Source organism: Numenius arquata, chromosome 3, assembly GCF_964106895.1.
Source record: "Numenius arquata chromosome 3, bNumArq3.hap1.1, whole genome shotgun sequence".
NCBI classification, from domain to species: Eukaryota; Metazoa; Chordata; class Aves; order Charadriiformes; family Scolopacidae; genus Numenius; species Numenius arquata.
In genome coordinates this window covers 23,897,366-23,920,862 of record NC_133578.1, presented here as the reverse complement: position 1 = coordinate 23,920,862, position 23,497 = coordinate 23,897,366, and the positions used below count along the sequence as shown (strand labels likewise).

Sequence of the window (23,497 nt, the reverse complement as noted above, 5' to 3'; positions counted from 1 at the left end):
GCAGGACTTCAGGCTGAGACTCTCATACTGACATACTAAACCCTTGGTATCCAAACACTGACCACAGGCTGTCTCCAACAGCACGGTGGCAGTGCTAGATTGATCCCATCGCTTTATGTAGACAAAATTATCAGCAGATCTCCGATAGAAACAATTTAGGAAGCAAAAGTAAACTGTCCAATGGCGAGGGACTCTCTAGCTGCCTGTCCTCTCGGCTCTGACACTATGGCAAGGTTTTTGCTTTTGCTATGGCTTTGGTAGCACCTGATTTCTGCAGTGAGAATAACGCTGTGATTACGACTCTCTCCCGAGTGATGGATATTTTCTGCAAAAGGAAGGAAAACTGTCACTAGACAGCCGTGAAAGCAGAATTTGGAGTCAGGCCACTGTGGCTAGTCTTCCTGTACAGACAAGTCTCTTTCGCTTTCTGCCAGTGCTTGGTGACTGCACCCCCCCGGAGGCTGGGGCAGTGCAGCGCTTCCCAGCCTCCCCAGGGCTGGATCCCGCACGGGGCATGCTTTGTTGGATGCGAGACGGTGTTAGCTCTCGAAGCACAAGGATACTACAGAGGATGCACAGGAGGGTGGCTGCGTTACGTGAAATTCTGGGATGGTTTGAAAACTGGCACAGGAGAAATTGTGACTGTAAGCACTGATTGCCACTTTACTCATTCAAGCATATGGTATCCCACGCTTCACCTTCTGGGCATTTTTATCCTGCTACAGGGTTAGCATTGATTGGTGTGTATGTATTTGGACTGTCAGTGTCTCCCACAGGCTCAGTACCATGGTGTAGTTGCAAACTTATTCGATGTACATAACATTGACTCATGAGAGACTCAGCTCAGCTACCCACCAGCCTCCAAGGCTTTGTGACCTCCAGAGAGCCTTGCCACCCACAAGCTCTCCAGCTGTGCCACCCCAGGCCAAGCATGTGCCCCCCTGGCAGGCGCTCAGCCCTGCCTGCGTCCACTTGGGACACCGATCCACAGGACTGAGTTGCCTGTTATGTGCCAGCCTGAGCACTTCCCTGGCTCTCCAGGCACAAGACCAGGGTCTAGTGTAATCCACCCACAACTTTCAGCCTTTGCAGCATCCATGTGAAGCTCCCATTGAAGGTCTTGTGACTGCCCTTTGGCTTCTGCCTCCATATCTATGACATTTTGCTGCTCACCCCATTTTGAGGACTTCAGACCTTCTCCCTCCTCCTCCACCAATGTCTCAGCCAAACCTTGCTGGGCACAAAGCATCCATGTGACCAGCTGAAGCCACCTTTGTGAGGAGGACCTAGTGGACCCTCAAACCCACCCCTTTGCCCACTGCTTCCCCAAAAGGGACAGAGCCAAAGGCATCAGGGTGAAGTAACAGATGGGAAGATGTGTCTGCCAGAGAAAAAAAGACCTTCCTGACTTTTTCTCTCTACTACACCATACCTCCAGCCAATATTCTCAGTCTACCTGCTGTTAAGTTAAGCATTCCCTATGCTAGCAGTTACCCACAGCCTGGGGAGGACACTGTGGGGCAAAAGTAGTGCTGGGGGCAACACCTGAGCACAAGGGAAGTCAACCGTAACCATCCTTAGGAAGGCAGAGGGTCATGCCTTTCATAGGCACTTATAGTCAAAGCGGCTGGTGCTGAAGAAGGAGCCTGGAACGATAATTTGTACAACTGAATCATTTACTGCAGAAGTCCACTACTGCATTATTAGTTGCACAATGGATTTTTTCAGCTTTTTCCATGTTTAAATATAACCAGTGGCAGAATATGTTCTGTATTATTAATTTTTTTTTTTTTAAAGATGGGAGAATAAAGGAAAAATGTCACACAGTGAGTAATACAAAAAGTGACTTAAACCAGCAGACAATAAGGAATCTCTTGAAACACCAGCATTTTACACAGGGACACAGATGCATAAAATTTACTGTCAAAATGTTTATTGCAAAATAGAAGTTTGGAACAAAGAGAAGCAAAGGAAAAAGTTCACATCAAAAGAAAGTTTATGACACCAATTGAGAAAATTGAATACATTGCATGACTTCTTTTTGCTTGTTTGCTTTGGTTTTACACTGGAAAAATCAAATCCACAGTGTGAATAAAACAAGACATCATATGTCAAGTGCAATAAAGAGAATAACTGACGCTGCAAGGTTTTACCACACAGAAGTGTAACATCGCATGTTCCACACAAATGATATATTCATTTTACAGCACAAGAGTTTTGGCACAGGCGCTGCGCTCAGCATTGGTTTTTTCAGAAGGGAGCATGAAATTTTCTATTCTGTGAAAATATTTTCTATTCAAATTGCATCAGTTCACACTCGGAAGTGTAAGTAGCATTGACTCCTAGTATTCAGTACAAAACTTTTTCAGTAGTGCAAAAGCAAGAAATGCAGTGGACTATATCTGACTTTAAAAGGCATAAGAATATTTAGCACACAATATAAAATGTTTAAAGAAGGCTGCTGGTTCTACAGTTTTAAACTTAAATCTTCACACATCAGAAATCTCTGTGCAGATTTTACAGTGTACACTAAGTCGAAGTCTGGGGGAAAAGGGAAAAGTGTCTCCTCCAGATTCCTACCAGTGCATTTTAAGGGCTGTGAAAATTACTAAATGAACTTATTTTCTACCTGAACATTCTACCTAGGACTGTAGTTAAAACTTCTGTCAAGTTAGAGGTCTTATTAAAAACCTGTAAAAGCTGCCTGATTACAGAAAAAGGAACTACAGTACTAAAGACACACAGTAATGCTGCTGAATACTTAACAGCTATATGCACACTATGGATTTACTGCTACTGCTGACGGCAATATAAATCGTTATTGCATCAAATATTTAACTTAGAATAACCACTTTAAAATCCAGAAGGAAAGGGAATCAACATCTAACAAAACCACTGGAACGATAAACAAATGGCAAGTCAAGAACATGACTGTATGACAAGGAGCTGCTCCAGGCCTCACCTCCTGGAAGCCCTTCACATCCAGAGGGGACAAGCTCCACGCCAAGCAGCACGCAACCGGCTGAGGATGCAGGCACACCTACCTACACACAGTACCTTAAGACACTCGCTACTCCAAGGAATTAGTGGTGTGATCATCACAAAAATGACTAGATCAAAAGTTTTACTCCATTAATTCCCCTCTCCATTTTTTCTCCACTGCTGAAGGAAAAGAAATGGAGTTGGGCATCCTGTCTTGGTCCCAGCTCACCCTGTGACTTTAAGCAAGCCAAAAGCCGATCCTCACCATTCTTCTCTCAGGCTATTTATGCATCTGAGTTAACTGTTGGCAATACAACAGCCTGGTAAAAATGAGCAGTTCAGGCCTGGATCTTACCTTTCCCCTCTGTCAAATGCAGCAATATTTTACTGCAGATACTTCCAGGGCGATACGGAAAGTAGAGAAAACTGGGATCCCAAAAGGCCTGGTGTGGACTAGCGTGCTGAGAGGTGTACGAGGCATGGGAAGCCTTTTGGTGGCTTTGCCCACAGCCCAGAGCAGCCAGAGAAACACCTTCTGGGTTTGGTTAATGCTTTCATAAGCTGACACACGACATGGCTGTGGAGATGTAGATACCCTGCTAATGATACAGGTAGAAGACAGACTGGGTTGCACTGCAGAGCAAAATCAGGTGTGGAAGATGAAATACTCCGACCTCCTCCAACCAACATACCTGCCCACCAGAGCCACTTTCAAAACCTTTATCTAATGAGAACAATATCAGAGGCAGAAACAACACAGCTTGATTCTCACATGATTTTTGGCTTGTGAACTGGAGACATTTGGTATGAAAGTCATCACAGGAAAGTAAAAATGCAATCAATACCATTATTTTTTTTAATAAGCATAGCTAATATCTTAAGTATAACACTATCTCAAGGGAACTGCACCAGAAGAGTTTGTCATGTTATCACCTTCTCTATAATTCAGAGACCATTGTTGCTTTGAACACACAGGTAAGTTTTACAAGAATTTAAATTTTTCCTTAATATGACTTAATTTGTTTTGACAAATAATATACGGGGAAAGAAAAGGGAAGGGGAAAAAAATCCGTATTTGTTTCATTAAAAAATACTGGATCTAAGTATCTACTTAGCAGAAATTCCTATGAGCATGCTACCAAATTCTGATGAAGGTGAAATAAGTTACACACCTGGGTAAGCACCAAACCTTGAAGACAGACTTAAATCTTGTGATTTTGCAACTATGAAACCCTGTGTCATACTACTTAAGGACTATTTTTACTTCTGTAAAGATGAAGGAGTAGATTTACAAATTGAGTTAAAACCCATTCAAATATAAATGTGCACGAAGTGCTGAGATTGTCAGAGGCTAAAAAAGTGCAAAAGATCAATGCTAGGGGCAAATTTTTGGGATTTTTTTGAATGCTAAAGGCACTGAACCAAATTTCATTTTCAGTTAAAGCTGTACAACCCAACACTACTTATGTGGTACAGTAATTTATGCACAATGACACACATCTTAAGAACTAAAGTGCACGTATTAGATTACACAAATCCATCAAATTTTCCTGGGTGCAAAGTGGCAGTTACAAAAATAGTATCATTGCTGTGGGTGTTAGCAGACGTAGACTTACAAAAATAGTACAAATCTGCATGGGAAGCAGCCTATTTGCTCTTATTTCCATTTAATTGCTTGCCCTTCAATGTCCCTTTTTCTCCCTAAAATCGGGTTGCTTAGATGGACCTAAGAAGCCATCCCTACCTGTGCCGAAGGAGCAAGATTCTCCTAGGGATACTCCATAAACTTATTACATCATTTAAATTACAATTCGCTCATGAGAAAAGCTTCCTGATACAAGAGGGTTAACTTCAAGCCAATGGAAGGAAGAAGGTGGAATGTGGAACCACAACCTGCAGAAATCCAGCATCTTGGAGGCTTCTAATCCCTTGCAAACTGAGTGGAGTAGGCTAGCTCGAAGCGCAGCACTCGCTGTCTTTGCAGGTTACCAGACCAGTGCTGATGCTTAAGGATAAAACAATTCTCTCTCACAACCTGAAGACGTGCCCGCTCATCACTCTAGAAAAATGCCTTCAAAGAACTTTCTCTTTTCTTGGGTGAACATGTAATGATTTCAGGCCTGCTGTTATCTAATGTATCCATTTTTCTCTAAGCTATCTACAAAAACACTCACCATAATATGTAGGTTAGAGCTATGTAACAGGCAAGTCTATAATTAAAGAAGCCACTCAAAAACAGAAGTTTTCATAAAAGAAACCCCTCCAGTAATTGAGAATGGAATTTTGATGGCTTATTCCCACTACAGCTGAACTAGACAGTAATGTTTTTCTTTTGAAATGCTGCCCTTCTTCCTTGGGCAAATATTTTACATCATCTTCCTTTCTAACCTGCATTTGTGTTAGCTCTGGCTTCCCTCCCTCCTTCTGCATCACCACTAAAGGGGTCATCAGAAGAAACATTACTCACTGCTCTCAACATAAGTGCCTGGCAGGCAATTATTGCAGCAGATTGTTACACACTGAGTTTTATGGGAAGTCATAACAGCAGTGGCAATACTTTAAAAGTGATTTAGCTGCAAAAAACAGGTATGCAGAGACTAGTAAATACTCCTCACGTTACTGCCGTCACGAAGAATTTCACATAAGCCACAGCAGTAGGGGCCCAAGCTGAAACATCATTGTGACTTCTCTTTGTCCTCTCATAAAGGCAGCACACCCGCTTTAGGAGATGCAACAGAATCAAAATTTACTAACACCAATTTTTACTCTCAGGTTCAAGAATAAGTCCATCAAAGTTAATGAGGCTTCCTGGATTTACATCAACATACCTGAAAATTAGCTTCTAGATCACAATATCTGATAATAGATGCAGAGGTCTGATTGCAGTTTGCTTTGCTGGAGTGAATTATATACACATGCACATACACGTGAGGGGGAAAAAATCATCTGCTAAAAGGGATTATCTGGATTCTGCTGCTATTCAGTTTTTAAACTGTGCATTTCACTAACCCCTCTCTTCCCCTCAACCAAGCTTCTCTCTTCCTAGAAACCTATTTGTGACTTCCCACGATGATGCTTTGAAAAAGGCTTTAAATTAGAAACACAGCAAACCCCGTCACTGCAACAGTAAGAAAGAATGGATTGTAGAGAATAGCAAATCTGGAAGTACAAGTATATTCATATGATTGACAATTAAAGGGGTAAGGGAAATGACAAAAAACACAAAAGAAAAATTTGAAGTACATTAATGGCATTAAAGGCATTGAAGTTCCCCCTAATGTTTTCAGATCTTAAGTTTATCAAGCCATAGTTTCTGTAATCAGGCATCAAGAATTATAGATATAATCACAGTTCTTAAAATAATAATAAACTCAATTAGTTTGGAAAGTTTAGTTCCAAATTTCATCAAAGCAGAAATAAGTCAGCACAATCTAAACAAAAACAACATGTCTGTCTACACACAAACACGCTCAGCCTGGAAAACGCCTCGATTTTTTTTTTTTTTCTTTTACAGGATTTAAACAGACCAAACTGACAGGATTCTTGTTCTAAAACTTTTATTGCTTTGCTTTACTAAAACCAATTTCAGGGTTAATTCTGTAACTGATTTCATTCGCTGCTATCATCTGTGTCATCAAAATAATCATCATCATCATCGTCATCTGACCAGTCGAATTCACTGAAACCCAAAGCCATGTTGATTTTCTTTCCTTTTCTCATAGAGGTGGTTTTAGAAGAATTCTTTTTGGCTTGCATGTTTATCTGCATTCCAGAATGCAGGACAGATCCTGCTTGGTTCAGAGAGAAGATATCCCCAAAGCCCGTCATCATCAAGGCCTTCAGACTTTGGTTCATGCCAGCTACCTCCCCGTTACTTGTTGCTGTGATCTGACATGACATCTCTGCACTGTTTGACTCCTCTGTTTTAGATTCAAAGTAAGACTCCTCAGACATTCTTGCAGCAAGAGGTAAGAAAAACTATTTAGAGGAGGAAAGGACAGAGCAAAAGTGAAAGTTAGAACCAATTTAAAAATCGAGGAAAAAGACACCACCAGATTAGTTGGCAATCAACAGAAAGCACAACGATTAGTGAATCTAAACACAGAGAACTCATTTAACCAGACAGCTTCATTCTGGGGTCATTGTTCTCAAACAAAAGTGCAAAATCACTGAGTCGCATGGCAAGAACCACAGGTAGCAGAGCTTTCATGACAAAAGAAGATTCAAACTCTTCAATCCTTCATTTTGTACAGTGTAAAACAGCATGTGACACTTCCCAGCCAGGTGGACTGGCTCCCAGGGCAATGTGGGTACAACAGAAGTCTGAGCGAGTTGCTTAATTGAACTTTTCAGGATTGAAGAATAAATCATGTTAAGATCAGAAAATCCAAACAAGCTCCCAAAGTTTGGTGCAGAAGTAGCAGCCCTCTAAATATCAGAAACAACAGCAGCAGGATTATTTGTGCAAAGACTGGTTTGGAGCGTATGCTCAAAAGGAGAGGAAGGGGTCACCCTGCGACGGCCGCAATCAGAAATGAGCCTCTCACCAGTGCAAAGGACACAGGAACCGGCCTCCAGCCCTCACCAGCACCTTGCTTCTGGAAGCTGTCCCAGGGAGGAGCAGGCAGGGGAAGAGGGGCTGTTTGGTTGGCTGGTCAGCTTCTTCAGCTTGGTTGACTTTTCTTTTTTTTCCTTTTTTTTTTTTTTTTAATGGTATGAATAGGTATCTGCCTTTTGGTTGTACATCATATTAAATCCCTACTGATTTAATCTTTGCCTACAGATACTGGCGTTTTCCTGACCCAGTCTGTTTGTAATAACAAATGGAACGTGCCCTCTCCAGCTAAATAATGACTAATGCCTATTCAGAGTGGCCGGGCTAGTAACCTCTGTAACATGCTTGCCTGTTCTCCACAGGGAGTAAAAATTCATGAGTTTCATCCCAAATTAAACTACCTACCAAAGCAACAGCAAAGGAGCTCTGTGCGAACACCTAACTGGCCTTTCTTTCCAAAGCGGTTTGCAAAACTACCTGCCCAAAATGCATTGTTTTCCACATCTTTTTTAACCTAATCAGAAATCTGACTGAAGAGTCAAAGGCAGTTGGTCACGAATTACAGGGTGATTATGGTGATGCCCTGTCTGTAACATAGGAAGGTTCATGGCCAGGCTGCTCAAAGAGTGCCCATTTCTTGTCAAAACCACTTACGTTGACAAATTGTCTGTCATTACAAAGGGCAGTATCTGTCTTTTGTTCCTCTCGAGTGTTCCCTACTTATATTATATAGTAGGGATACTATACTATAGGCTTTCTATTTGTGTTGTGGTTAACAAAAGTTAGTGATCAGGGTTTAAGAAACAAAAATAAAATTAAGAAGTTAGGGAGATGGGGTGCCCTAAATGCTCCTCATGTGGCTTATGGTTAAGCAACAAAAGAACCTGCAGCTAAGCTTCTGTACACCTGGCTGTATAGAAAAAAACCACGCCATCACCAGAGCTCTACTTGGAACATGGACACCAAAAGCTCCTACTGATAGAGAAGGAATATTTTAAAAACAAGATCTGGCCACAGAAACGAGATGCCCAGCACACGTGACTCAGTGCCAGGTAGTTCTTCTGTCAGCTACTGGAGTTCCAGTCGCTTTAGATCCATGGAAAACCATTCCCTGGGAAGAATTCCCTATAAAAATCAACAAAGCTCCAAAACGGCTTTCCCCTAAAACATGTTTCGGGGTTTGTGCAATGCCTGGCAGTGGGTAAGCTGTGAATGGGCCATAGCTGTGGCTCATTTTGTGAGTTATAATCACCTTACTTCCCCCACCTTTTGCCGTCTCATTATCCGGAGAGCAGAGCGTTTGTGACTGGACCTGCCTTTGGTGTCACATTGCATATGACAACTATCATGAAGAGACTTTTATAGATGGCTGGGATCCTCAACCTCTGTACAAGCCACTGTTCTTCTTAAATTACCACCTGCAGGTGCATGGCACCACAGGCGAGTATCTGGATTTCACGTTTTACTCACTGTCTTCCCCTAAATATTAACTTCAGCTTTGCTACATACGCTCCTTTCTTAAAGTCAGGCCCTCTTTCAAAAGAAGCCCCCCATTTCACTACAGCTGTGGATGTGGATATATTTTACTCCCCCAATAGGCTCCAGATCCCCTTGTGCAAGAGGCTCTTGGAGATCTGCACAAAGGGAATTTGCAAAGATCAGACTCAAAGGTGTCTGTTGTACAAGACACGGCCGAAACAGGGTCAAAACAAGAGCAGGGAGAACCACTACTTTCATAGAGCGTTTCTAAAGATTGGCCTCATCCTCCTCTCATGCTGATGTGTGCAAAGCTATACATTATTCTTTGGAGTAGGAGCAGCCTGCCACTCATAGCTACCTACCATGCAGGATGAAGCTTCTACCAACCCTGAAACACTGGAGAAACGAGCGGCAGAGACCGCTTCCCTGGTCTCCTTTCGCTTGGTTTGTTTCTCCTCCTGCACACCGCTTTAATAGAGGCTGCTGGCCTCTGGTCTTTGCTGCAGAGCAAAACGAGGAAGTGACGGTGGAGTGTAAAGCAGGGATGACAGTACCAGCTGAGACACAACAGGGCCTAGTGTTGGTTAAGAACCAGGTATAAGCCTAGTTGGCACCCTAAGCTGTGTTAATAGCTCTGGTTGCCGTATCTTTACTACTGTTTTTACAGCCAAGGTAGCTTAAAATCGAGCAGAGCACCTCCCTGTTGCAATCCTCCAGTTTGACACTGCTGAGCAGACATACCCTGAACCAAGGCAGGGAGGGAGACACTTGACTCCAAGGATTACAGCTTGCAAGCAGAATGCCCAGGGATATTTTGCAAATGGTTTACAGCTATGAATTTAAAATATAGTTGTATTTGCAACCAGCGCCTTGTAGAACTTCATTTGCTATGAAAAAAACAATCTTGTTTGAACAAGCCAATTTTTGCCAGTAGGTCAATTTTTTCCAACAAAAGGGCTTTTTTTAAAGCCGTTCCGTGTAACAGTTCACTGAAGATCTATAGAAAAAACAAATCTATATTTCTCTATTAGAAGAAATTGCATTTAAATGCAATAGGAGAGTTGGGTTAATGTTATGCAGAAAGATAGTTCATGCTTAGCACAATAGGCCTTAGCACAATGCTTTATTCTTCCAGCAATGCCAGCTCTAAGTGAAAAGTAGAAGTCATAAGCAAGTACAGCATAAAAAACCCTAGGGCCCTGCTCGTGAAAAGATTTGCTCATTAAGGCTGTGTCTCATGCTGTGCTCAGGATAGATGACGGCCCACAGCTCAGTTACTGGAAGTTTGCAAGCGTTAAAGCAGGCATACAGGTATCTACTGAGAACATACAGTATCTGCACATAAGAAAACACTCATTCTTCATGGTTTCATTACTGCATGTTCACAGCTGGAACATGAATGCAACTTAATTCAAACAATAGCAATAAGCTTAAAAACGTAGTACATTGTACGTAAGTTGTATGTAAATGGGTCTGGCTGGAATCAAGGTTGTAAGTAGGATAAAATTGGGCATAAGGAAATCATATGTTACTGCAATCTCAATTTTGGTATTTGTTTTGGCTAGTGCTTTAAAAACAAGTAGGTAATGCAGTACTTTTCTTAACAACGATTCTGTTGTAATATGTCTAGCCATGCACCAACCCTGTGGTCCTCCCTCTGCCAATCAGTAGTCAAAAGCATCATATTTTGTTAAGAAAGTCAAGATAATCCAAGGAAGGTTTTTTGTTCAATTTATTAATAGAAGCGTGGCAAACCTAACAGCTAATAACTGGCCAGTACAAGTATGTTAACTATAATTATGAACAAAGCCCTAAATTAGCACTTTAAATTTTGACCTCCTTTTTCACAGAATGGAATTTGCTTCTTCTCCAAGAAAAAGAACACAACAAAACAAAACAATCTACATAGGTTTCTCAAGCCTTCTTCTGCAAGAAACAAATGAGTCTTACATTTAAGATGAAATCCTGCATCCATTACAGTCAACAACTTTCTAGTTGAAAAATGAATTTATTGAATGCAATCAACCTTTAAAGCTGAGAACTGTAATTAAATCAATGTGAAAATACTGAAGTGCCCATGGCACAATATGAACTATCAGCAATATCTGATATCTAATGTATAGATGAAATTTTAAAAAATAGCATAGTTATTTGCAATGATGCAATAAATAGACTTTAATTGGCCCAAAGGAACAACTAAAGAAAACAGGGGCACTATTTCCTTGGGGTGTCCTTACATTTACATAGACAAAGTTCCAATTACTTTCTGAAGAAAGATGAAAGGCTGAATTATTGTTTACTTACAGGAGTATTGGACTGTTCGGTTAACTTCTGCTCCCACATCCTCAAACGTCGCTCCCGTTCCTTTAGTTCCTGCTCTTTAAAGCTCAGATCACGCTCCAGTTTCTTTAGCCTCTCTAAGGTTGCCTCAATTTCACATCTGCACAGAGACAATTTGTTACATCTTGTCTTTTCCTGACAGATATAAATTGTTCATAATTCCCACTTGAATGTTAATTAAATGTGAAAGGCTGAAAAGTACAATACTAACTCAAGCAGTTCATTTAATTACCAACTGCAAAGCCTTTCAGAGCTTTAAGAACAACTGGCAATGTTTGTACTTGAGAATAACCATAATACCTTGAGTTGAAGAAAAATAATATTTAAAAGGGTAAAATGCCATATAATAACAACATTTTAAAAACTAAAATGCCGTCTTTTCCCTCAACATCATGAAACATGATCTTATACATAAAGAAACTGCATTAGGAACGGACAACAGGTCAGTCATTAGCAACACAACACGGGCAGTCTAAGAAGCCCATTTGCCTGGGTTTATAACTTGGCTATAAGTATTATTTGGACTTAATTCTCAAAATACACAGAAGCAGCACTGGGATGTTCTTCCCGCTTACCTTCCTTTTTCTCTAGTTGAAAATATAAGAACAAGAATATAAACCATGATATGACCCAGCCCTGCAACTGGTTACAAATATAAGCTTCTCAAGGCAGGGATAGTTAATAAAAGGATTTGGTGGACTTTTCTCTGCTTCTCACCATACATGCAAAGATGTGAAAAATAAGAAATGCAGGAAGTGAAGGCAGAACTCTAATCAGACACTGTCTTTATTGGGTTGCACTGCATGTATCTCAGCCCTTAACAAAGTGGTTTCCTTTGACAGGCTTTCTAATGGACAGTGTATTTTAAACACATGAAATGAAGTGCTCCTGGAAAAGAGTTTAACAAGTTTTGTGCTACAAATGCAGGGGTATATACATTCTGTCACTAAATTCAGCCCTATTTTTTGCTTGTGGGATAACCGAAAAAACCCTCCGATGTGTATCAGAGGTTGCATTTGCATTTAACGAACCGTTTGTGTGACTGGGAGCCTGTGCACTGACAGCCACCTGTGTCCTGACTAGTACTTCAACTGCTTCCTGTTCACATTGTGGGAATAGTCAATAACAGCGTTTCATTTTCCTCCTAGAGAGAGCGTGCTCCTAAGGAGACAGAGATCCTAAAGAGAGCTCTGAAGATAGCTACTGAGACTCTGCAATGCCAAATCTTCTGCTCAAACTTTCACAACTTTTTCCCTTCATAAATATGCTGCAAACAAAATCTGCTCCTTCTGATGCTTTCAAAAAGAAAATAAAAGGACTAACAGAGTTAGTTGTAATTTCTACTGGGGGGGCGGGGGGGGAGAAAAAAAGAGAGTATTTCTTCCTATAAATCTCCTGTCCTAGCATGGAACGATTAAGCTCTTCTCCAGTATCAACCTAAAGGAGTTCAGGCTCCCAGTGTGGAAAAATGCATACCCAAATAGCCTATTTAAGTAAATGAAATAACTGAAATATTCCAAATCTTATAGATGACTTATTTTAGTAAGACATTTGTGTCTTACTAAAGTCTACTTACAAAGTACAGTGAAAGGATTCAGAGCTGGGAGAACTAGCAAACTCTACTACCATGCTTAATTCTACTGCAAAAATCAGCCACCTGGGGCAAGGGCATTTATCACACTTAAATCCTGCTGAGTGAGCTGTTCAATGTGGTGGTCAGAACAAATGCCCCTCACAATTATTATGCTTCAGATTTCAAGCAAAATTCTCTCTCATATTTAGGCAAGCAAAGGTCAGGGCTGATCACAGTGCTGGGTGGAAAGTGGTCACACATCCTAATAAAGAAAAAAATATCCATCCTAATAAAGGAACAAAACTAAAAAGCACTGCATAAAAGGTCAGAAAGTGACTTCAAACATTCATTTCGCTATCATAAATCCTTTCTGTCAGGTGCAACATATACTATGCAATCTACTGTGGGGGAAGATAGTTCCAAGTGCTGCTTTTCTTAGTTTGTCTCTCAACATCACTGCTACTTATACGCAACTCTGTAATTTTTAAAATATGTAAATTAAGGTTCTCTTTTAAATAACATTCTGCACTAGGGAAGTCCTGGTAACAATAGCTTTCTATATGTCAAAAGTCTATTTTGTGTGGTAATTATCTCTCTTCATTAGACAGAAACTTCTCTTATAATAAAAGGTCAGTCTGTGAAAACAGTTGCATTCTGAAAAATAATTCCACTGTATAATAAAACTGTGTAATTAAAGAGAAAGCTACTGTACATTGCCCAGTTAATGAGTCTTACTTCATAAATGAAGCAGCTTGAAACATTATACATGGTAGGGCATGTGGGTTTGTTTGCTTCTGTAGTTCTGCAGCCTGAGCGTACTGGCTTTTCTAGAATAATCTCATTCTGTGACTCTGAGGAATGAGTACTGTACTATTAGAAATGATAATGATAAACAGTCACAGATTAAAAACAATGACTGGCATTTGTTTACATGTCTTGAATTGCTACTGATACACTAATATAAGTATCACTAATAGACTATTTTAATCATTAGAACAGTCACTCGTGGGGAGAGGGTGGAAGAAGAAATGCTGTTAGTTTATATGACTAAATGCAGACAAATGTGATGTCTCACTGAATTGGAACATCATTACTTCAGTAGTAATTTTTTCCTACTGTAATAAAAGTGACTTGAGAAACAGCCCCAAAATATAAAGGCAGACCTGTGCAACTTAGTCGTAAAACAGTGCCCCTATTCGATTAAATAATAAAAATGTGAAGGGTAGAACAGTTAAAAAAAAATACTAAAATGATAGCACCAGCAGATTAAAATGTATTATTAATATAAGCATCAAGACCAGTAAATACTGCAAATAAGACCGCATTAAAGATAGGTCAAAGTGTCATTTATCTTATCATCTCTGTCAGTCATGCATCGCCTCAGCCCACTCTCAGCTTCCACGCCAGCCAGCCAGAGAGGTTGAAAACTGGTTACTTGCTGTTACAGATGCATTTTTTGCATGTCTCTATACAAAAAGAATCTCACCCTGCCTTTTTTTAGGAGTGCAAAAAAAATTTAATCCCGTTTGTCTGAGCTTTGATTTTGTTTGATAAGAGCAGTATCCCTGTGAAAGTGCAGTATCTGGATCACTAATTTGGAGGTCCCTCAAAGAACAAGCATAACCTTCGCTTTTCCCAAGCCCACCCTTCTCCAGGGCTCTGATAGCGAGGCTTCATTAAAATTCCCTATTTCTTGGTAACACATCTCATTTTTTCCCTATTGCTGGTCCAACTATCTCTTGACAAATCACTATGGGATTGAAAAAAAAAAATTAAAAAAAAAAAAAAGCAATGAGTAAAAGCAAAGATTTTTCAATGCAGAAGTCAAAACACACTAAACTTCTGTGCAGCCGTTCTCCAAAATGGTCTGTGTCTGTTTTAGTTTATCCCTTGGGATCACTTTATGTATGCAAGTCTTTCACCTACCTTAACTTGCATATTTTTTTCATACTTTCTGCTGAACTGGCTTAACCTTCATGAGTGTCTCCATATAGACATGGCTTTTGCATCAGGGAAGACAGCCGTTACAAGAACCCAGGTAAGACAGGGCCCTTCTTACCCTGCTTCTGAGCAAGTCCCCACACAACTTGTGCTCTTTCTGCACTTTGTGTTTCACTTTGGCTTAATTCAGAAATCAACTTTGCTTTCAGGCACATCATGCACCATCACAAATTTGTTTTTTTTTTCTCTCATAGTTCCTTGTCTCTCAAGTTACTTATTCTTCCAAAAAAAATGCCAAATATGCCTTTAAAACAAGTCTCCATGGTAAGAAGTTTTCCAGTGACTCAATAGGGCCAACTGCTTCTCCATTGCTTTTCATTAGCACCTTGTTAGCCATTCCTCATCTGAACAATTTACACACATCAAAATAAATTTGCAAGAAATAGTTGGGCTACTAGAGTCACAGTCCAAGAAACGAATCAATTTAGTAAGAGAATAGAAGTTTAATATTACCAAATGTCAACTAGCACAGCTTTCATTCTCCTATATTAGCAAAATTTAAGTAGTTATTTGTTTTTCGTAAAGGAATTTGAGTACTTGCTCACCTTTTAAATGACTACTTTTACTATACAGGAGTGTATAAGAAACCCCTCGCCGGGCGATATTTTTCTTCCAACCCCCCTTGTATTCTTTCTGCGACCAATACCATAGGATGATGTCCAGTCCGCATAAACAACGGCAGCCAAGAAATACGTTTTTATACTTTAAATACCCAACACTGGTCCCAAGCCTTAGAATACAGATCGGGGGCGGGGAGGGGGTGGAGGGCGAGAGGGCATCCCGATCTATTGTAAAAGCAACGCCGCAGATAAAATCAGTGACAAATATTACAAAAAATCATTGACAAGTATCAGAGGTAACACTCAACATAGTGCAAGGGGCCGCTCGGGGCCGGGGACCTCCCAGCCCCCTCCGCAGGGGAGCGCGGCGGCGGGGCAGAGCGGGCCCGGGCGCCCCAGCACGCCGCCGCCCCGCTGCCGGTGGCGGGGAGGCGCAGGTCGCGGCTGTCGCCAGGAGGTGGCGCGCCGCCGCCGCGGCCGCCGGTGCCCGAGGCGGAGGGGCTGCCGCCGGCGCGCTGCTGAGTCAGGGCAGGAGCGGCCCCGGCCCCGGCCCCGGCCCCGGCCCCGGCCCGGGCTATTTATATAAACTGCCACCATGTGACCGCCAGCTCACTTTTTCCACTCGCCCGATTAAAACGATACGTCTCGATTTTCCTTGGAAGCCCGCGGAGGAAATTTGGGATGCTGGTTTTGAGGCAAGCCCCCTTCCCCAGTGCTGTCCCCCGTCCTCCTCCCACCCCCGCTCCAGGTTTCTTCCATCCCCGCCCCGACTGCAGGCAGGGAATCTTTTTTAATGTTTCTGCTCCCAGCTCACCTGGAGCGGGGCCAGCGCTGCTTAATATAGACTGAGGCACCATCGTCTGGTAAAAATCTCCTGCCTGTGCAGATCTGTTTCCAATTTTCTTTTCCAAACAGAAGGATGTACTGTGAAGCAGCAAGCTTTCTAACTGACAAATAAGCTTCGGGGATGGGTTTTGGGGTTTTTTTTAACGTTTTGGCACGTACAGAAAATAGGCTGAACCTTTTATTGTAAAACTGTGTCAGGTAATAAAATTTTCTCTTACCATCTCCGTTTATAATCACTTATGAATTAAAATTACAATCGGGAATAGGTAAAATCATACGCTCAAGCAATGCTGGGGCACTATGCAAAAATGGGGCTGGCCTGGGCATACGCTGAATGCGTGGACACAAAGTCAATACAAAGGAGAGAATGCAGAAGAAGTGGCAGGACACAAACAAGTGAAGACAGATGGAGGCATGAGTTGAAAATGTATTCTTTTATGCCCTTTAATTTATTTTTTTTTTTAAACACAAACATATGCCTATATACTTTGTATGAAAACTGCATCAAACATATGTGTATTTGAGTTGTTTTGCCCTCACATTATTGACTGAAAGTGCGTAACTGGTTTTAAGATGTGAATCACAAAACCATAAATACCTTGATACCTCAACCAGTGTAATAATAAATATAGGGTACAGCTAAGTGTATTGGCTCCTAATACAAGTTTCACAACATTCTGGGCATTCCTGAAAAACAACAAGGTAAGTTACGTTCTAAAAATACCTCAAGCACAGATATTTTCTACCAATACATCATCGGAGTCTGATGTCTTTCTGAAGAATATGGACTCACACCATTTCAAAAGAAAACCACATTATTTCATTTTGGGACGAAGGAAACTTACCTCCACTCCGCCTTGTTATGCAGGAATGAGTTACACTGGTCTGGAAGGTTGCTGTCATTTGACATAGATTCCAGGATTGAAATGATCTGCTTGAAAGATGGCCTTTTCTGAAGACAAAAAAAAACCCCAAAACACAGCATTTGTATTCATATACAACTACTACAGTGTAAAATTATTTGAATATTTAGCAAGCAATAGAAATTGGGATGCTGCTTTCTGAACAAAGCATCCTACAAGAAGACTGTAAATTTGTGAGGTTTGATTTGTTCTTCCCATTGAAGAAAAGGTCATTTTGGGAAGAGTCACATGAACTAGCAGGACTCAATCCTTAGCTTAGTCCCATATCTACCAGTAAAACCATCTGGAACTCAGTAAGAGCATTAAACAACAGCAGCAACATCAATAACCACGAAGATTCTTAATTCTAAAGTTTTCCTCAAGCTAAGAAGGAAAATACTGCCAAAGAGAGAAGGCCGGACCCATTAGCAACTGGTAATTAAACAGATGGCCTTTTACAGGTAGTAACCCAAACTCTTTAATGTGTGAACAAGCTATTTAGCTGCCCATCAAGAATAGGTATCTGGCTGCAGTTCCCCTCTTGCAGAGAAGGACAGACTTTCCAGAAAACCTCTCCGTTAGCTACCTCAGGAGCAGCCAGGGAAGGCTGAGGCTAGATGAGGATGTCTCTCGGCTGGCAGCTGAGCTCATGGCAGTGGTGCTTGTCCTCTTCTGTCCCGGGCTCATTTACCAAACTCTCTGTTCCTGGGCTCTCCATCCAGCACCCGCTGTGCTGACTAGTCATGGAGAGCAGTTAAAACTTCTCTGTATTTTCTACCTTCCCCTTAGTCCCAAAAGGAAGCTATGAAGTAGAATAATAACTGAAAACTGAAAAAGCCACAGTTAAATGTGTTTCTTGAAAGAGCGCTGACTCTGTTAGTCTGTTTGACAGACCCCAGACAAGGTTGAGACAAAAGGTTGAAACAAAATGTAGATACATAATAAGGGGATGATGCACATTCTCTCTCTATCGCGCCTGTAATTATACCATTTCTGCTAAAATTACAGATGCCGCAATTAAAACGTGCATTTTAATTTGGGAGCACAAAAACAATTAGGAACAATGCTGAGGTGTCTCTCCCAGGAAGATCCAAGTGATTTCCACATTATAAAAGAAAGACAATTTCTTTATTTTAAATGTCAAACAGCATGAAAAAGTGTCAAATGCATAACAAAAAAAAAGACAAGCTCTCTTATACTGTAACGCTGCGCTATTCGGCTGTGACTGGAGGCTTTGTCTGTCATTTTTGGTCCATCTCCATGATTTCACAGGCAGCGGGCAGTTGGAAGAGCGATGCAGATTTTCTTTGCAGCAGACAGCGCTTGCCCCCGCCACCACGTGCTTCTGCAGGTTGGCCCCCAGCCCAGCGTCCATGGAGCGGCAACCTGGAGGTGCCGAGCAGCATGGCAGCAGGGGCCTACCCACCGGCACAGCGCTTGCACTTGTTGATCTAGTCCCAGTGTGGAAGCCCAATGGGTCCTCCCGCATGCACAGGGGGTTGGGGGAGGCAGCAGTCATCTCCCTACACGCATGATGCTGCTGGACCTGCCGTGGCTGAGCAGACCCTCTGAACAGACCTGGGAGGAGCTCAAAGGTCCCCGGTCAGGGTGTGTGTCGCACGAGGGGGTACAGAGCAAAAAACTCATCACTGACACCAACCTGGAGAGACAACTCTGGTCCAGTTTTGGGGAAGGAGAACCTTCTAACAGCCCTCACACCCTTCCTAGTGCTACAGCTGCATCTCTTGTAACCACCCCAGTGGGTGTGAACTGTTGAGGGGATTCAAGAGCCTCCCAAATGGTGAGGAAGCTGCCAGACAGGAGATCGTGGCTCCCCACCAATACACCAGGTACCCACCAATACACTCCACTGCTACGTACAGTCCAATGGACTGGCAGGTGTCTAATGTGCCTTAACTAAACTAATTCTGCTTTCAGGAAGAGACAAAGGGCAAACATCCCCATGCTGCATTAATTACAATATTTTATGGCTCATATGGGATTCTTTTACAAAACATTTCCATGAGTTTTGCTTGGTTCTTCTTTCTCGGGGATATACTGGGAAGTACAGGGCAGGGCTGACACTCAGTGAGCACAGTCAACACTGCTATCAGGCCTGCCTGGAGTAACTGGAGTGGAGACTATGACAGAGGACAGGGATTTTACTAAGGGTGGGTGAAAGCACCAACTGATTTGGGAGGAGCAGCAACACACACTCTTTGGGTCTTACACTACAGGCAAAGGACCTGTCACGTTGCACAACTAGAGCCGGAACAAATACACACAGTAGTGACAAAGCCTGTACATCTCTGGCTGTGCAATTTCTGTGACCAGCCACCAGCTATCCTGCCAGACTTACAGGCACCAGCTTTCCCTGGAGGCAAAGCTGACAGGAAGACACGAGCCTACACTGCCATGTGGGGTTTTTGGGTTTCTTCCCTCTAGACAAGTATAATTTGAGATTTAATAAATGCACTCTAAGTGCAGACTGATACCTTGGTTAAAATTGGCAATAAGTGATTGAAGAAACTGGAGCCCAAGCTGAGAAGCTTTTTTTAAAAAAAGTCTTATTTTCAGTGGATGACTGCTTAGCACTTTCTAGAAAGTCAAGCATCTCAAGTCATTCCTCATAAAAGATTCTTAAAATATCAAGGCATGAGTCGCCTTTGAAAATTGTTTCCCTTTTTATCTGTGATGTCTCATACAAAAATCTTTAAAATATATGCCCCTCTAGAAATAATTCTGGCTAATGTTTTTACTGTTTCCTTCCACTCAGTATTTCTTACTAAACAGGTATGGATAAAAACAGGATATTTAATCCATATGGCTTTTCTTTTTTGCTGCTTCTCTGTTCCCAGGTTTCTGATTTCCACTAAAATATCCAGTAATTTTTAAGTATCTTTGATGTTAAAGTGGGGATAAACTGAAGGAACAGATGAAAAAGATGAAAGAAACTCACCTGTGTTTCCAAAGCAAGTATCCCCAGTAAACAAAAGCATCAGTGACGAGCACCCTTGTGTTTGTAAAATTATTCAGTACCCAAGCAAAAGCAGCTTGTTTGGTAGGGATTTTAACATGTGGAAGTAGTTATTTAAGAGACTTAGTTACCACACATACTGTTCTTTCATAATTACTAACTTAAAATAACTAGTAATGAACATTTTAGTAAAATGCTTTGAACCCAGTAGGGACTGTTTGTTTCAGCTAGCACAGCTTAAACTTTATAAAGACTACCATTACAAATACCACGTGGAGCAATGCACTACAGACATTTTTCTCCATGTATGAAGAAATTCTTAAGAATTCTAAGCAAAGTTAATAACTGTCCATTCCCATGAGGAAGTTATGGTGTGAGCAGTGTCTGACACTCCAGCTCCCGTGCAGCAGCTCTCCAAGTGTATTCCTTAGCCCCACAGTAAATGCACATCCCTCTTTTCTCAGGGGTAAGCCACATAAGGATACTTCGTGCTTTCTGTGGGCTGAAAGTATGCACATTAGCAATTGCTTTTGAGCAGCCAACATCCTCATGCTCACCCCCACTTGACCTTCAGTAACTTGTTCATGCATCCACTATCTGATTTTCTAAAGCTAATCTCTTGGCGAAAAGCGAACGTTACACAGAGCAGTATTTTAGAGGAGTGTGCTCCATCTTTTGGCTCATGCAGGCCACACAGCCTTTTATCAAGGCATTTTGAGAGCTGTAAGTAGCGATCCTTTTCCAACACGTGACTGAGTAAGCCAGTCACATGCCCAAACTGTGACCAGAGATTACTCTGTTTCAGTCATGTGAACAAAGCATTTATAATTGCTTAATGGAAGAGAAGCTGCATGAAAAAAGTAGCAAAGAGCAGACTGTCAGAAAAACCCATCTAACCAGAGATACACTTTTTGCACAGATCAGAGATGCCCCTGGCAACAAGGCTCCCAGGTACCAGCCCAAACCCAGGTGAATTGCTCATGCAGACAGAACTCAGCCTGATGGTTGGGCATCCTTCTTTTACGGCATGCAAATCCCTCCCTCTCCTTGAAAAACAGCAACAGCCTTCTGGACACTCACACAGCCAGAAAGAGAGCTGAGCTAGTATGTGCTGCAATTACAGAAAAGAAGCTCCAATAATTCTTACTCTGTGGCATTTAGTAGTGATGCTAATGCTCGCGAGTAGCAATAAAAGATACGTAATTACCACTGGAAAGCGCTCTTCAATAATTACTGACCTAGAACTTAACAGTCTACTTGTATATTCAAAGCCTCAGAGCATTTTTCTCCCCTCCCTTCTGTGGGGATGATAAAGAGAGAGATATTGGCAATGGCATTTAAATCAGTGTTCATGTGGAAACCACACACTGATGACGGATCTCAGGCCTCCAGATCCATTCTGTAGGAAAGCAACTCCTTGCTTAAAAAAAAGAAAACTAAGAAGGGAAATCTCCTTTCTCATATTGCTCTTCTATGGCTACTCTCTGGTGATAACAAGCCCTAGCTTTAGAGCACCTAAGCGCTATAATTCGCCTTGCGATTAATCTTAGTCTCTCTTAAGTAGTAGCTAACCTTCTTCTGAGTTTAAAGGAACGGAGTTCTTGCTGGTGCCTTGGCGTGAGAATCAGTGCATGATTTCCTTTCCTCACCTACCCTTCCCTCTCTCAAATACCTTCATAGGCAAAGGAAATGGCTGGTAATAGTTGGTAATAAAGCTAGTATCCCAACAGGCTCTTTCCAGCCAGTTTTACGTACAACATGATGGTAGCAGAGTCAATTCAAAGGCAACACCTGCAGTCTTAGAAAACCTTTCACCGAGTAAACGCTCTCTTTAATTTTCCTTTTAGTTTATTCTCACAGGGACAGAGTAACAGTGACAACTCTAACTTGCATTTTTATTCTGTTTTCACGGTTAAATGGCATATTGCAGTACTTCTATTATTATATTATTACAATATAATAATTATAAAGCTCATCATTCAAAGTCCTAAGAGAAAAGATCAGGAAAGGTTTAATGTTAATTTAGAACATGTTGCTGCCGTTCCTACCCACATTTTAGGGATTAACTTATTCTTTACATGTTTTCAACACAAGGGAGGCATCAAAGCTGGACCCTGAAATAAGATATTTCACATGTGATGCTCACATACATCAAAGAAAGATTAACTACTGAAAGAAAATAGACAAGAACAATTTTTCACTTGCTCCAAAATGGCTACATTCTTGCCACCTCACCCTATTTACGGGCATTGTCTTTAGTGGACAGATAAGTTAGTAGTATAGCAACTCTTGATTAAAATGGAGAGACAGACACTTAAGTATAAATACGTAAACACATTAAAAAAAGACAGCCTCGGCTATCTTTGTGAAGAAATGTGTCTACATGCATGCAGCAATGGTGTTAGCTGGATCTTGCACCCCAAAGAAACACTAACACAGTTAGCCAAAGTGGCTAGTGGTGGTGTGGAAATCAAACACAAATTAAATTACCTTTGAATCAGCATCCCAACATTGGTGCATCAGTTCTGCAAAACTTGTGGGACAACTGCTTGGAATGGTTAATCTCTGAAGGAGAGAGAATGTACTGGTTATTGGAAGCACTTCCCTTTAAGCTGCTACTAACAGATTTCCTATAAGAGTAATACAAATTAAAAGAAGTAAAACACACTCTTCTTTCTTTTAATTGCAGTGTAAAAACTAAGTATTGACAAAAGAAAAATCAAAATCACTAACACTAGCAAGATGTACAAATTAATAGACCTATGAAAATAGGAATAGAACAAATGCACAAATGGAGTTGCTTAACAAAGCTTGGAGACAAGGAAGTGAAAATGAGGCAAACAACTTTTAATACTAAACCGTAATAGTCTATGGAGGTTACTGCACTGCATGGTATTCTAAGATGCTTGTCAAGATAGGAATTAAGGCAGGCTGTACGTTATACCTTTCTTCCACACAGATGATCCACCTATAAAATACTACAATACTACTTTTGATATAACAAATGGCTGAAATATAGAATACATTAAGTGAGTTAAAAAGAGTTAAGTGAAGCTCTACATGACACAAGAGACATTTCATGAGCCTGTGGTCAGAAGGATTAATGAGGACATGCAGATCTCAGAAAGCACTCATGGAGCACAGTGAACTCATATAAATATTTCCTGATGACTGAAGACAAGGAGTTGCTGGTTATAGCCAGGACCACTAACTACAGAGAATTAGTTTGAAGCTTGTTTGGTTTCCTTTGCTGAGAGTTTTAAATCATGAAAAGATTCCCTT

The 23,497-nt window shown here is 41.3% G+C and overlaps 1 protein-coding gene across 2 annotated transcripts in view; it reads right to left on the bottom strand.

Annotated features, from left to right (window-relative positions):
* MAP3K20 (mitogen-activated protein kinase kinase kinase 20) overlaps nt 1-23,497 on the bottom strand; it is a 94,530-nt gene that overhangs the window by 22,908 nt on the left and 48,125 nt on the right. Inside the window, exons 9-12 of one of the 2 annotated variants that reach the window (XM_074145814.1) lie at nt 22,706-22,780; nt 17,182-17,288; nt 11,321-11,456; nt 1,913-6,960 (exon numbers count right to left, since the gene is read on the bottom strand). In XM_074145814.1, coding sequence (XP_074001915.1) covers nt 6,592-6,960; nt 11,321-11,456; nt 17,182-17,288; nt 22,706-22,780 — 687 coding nt within the window. In that variant the 3' untranslated portion in view covers nt 1,913-6,591. Of the gene's footprint in view, nt 1-1,912; nt 6,961-11,320; nt 11,457-17,181; nt 17,289-22,705; nt 22,781-23,497 lie in introns of those variants that run through there. The other variant, XM_074145813.1, reaches the window with a different exon arrangement.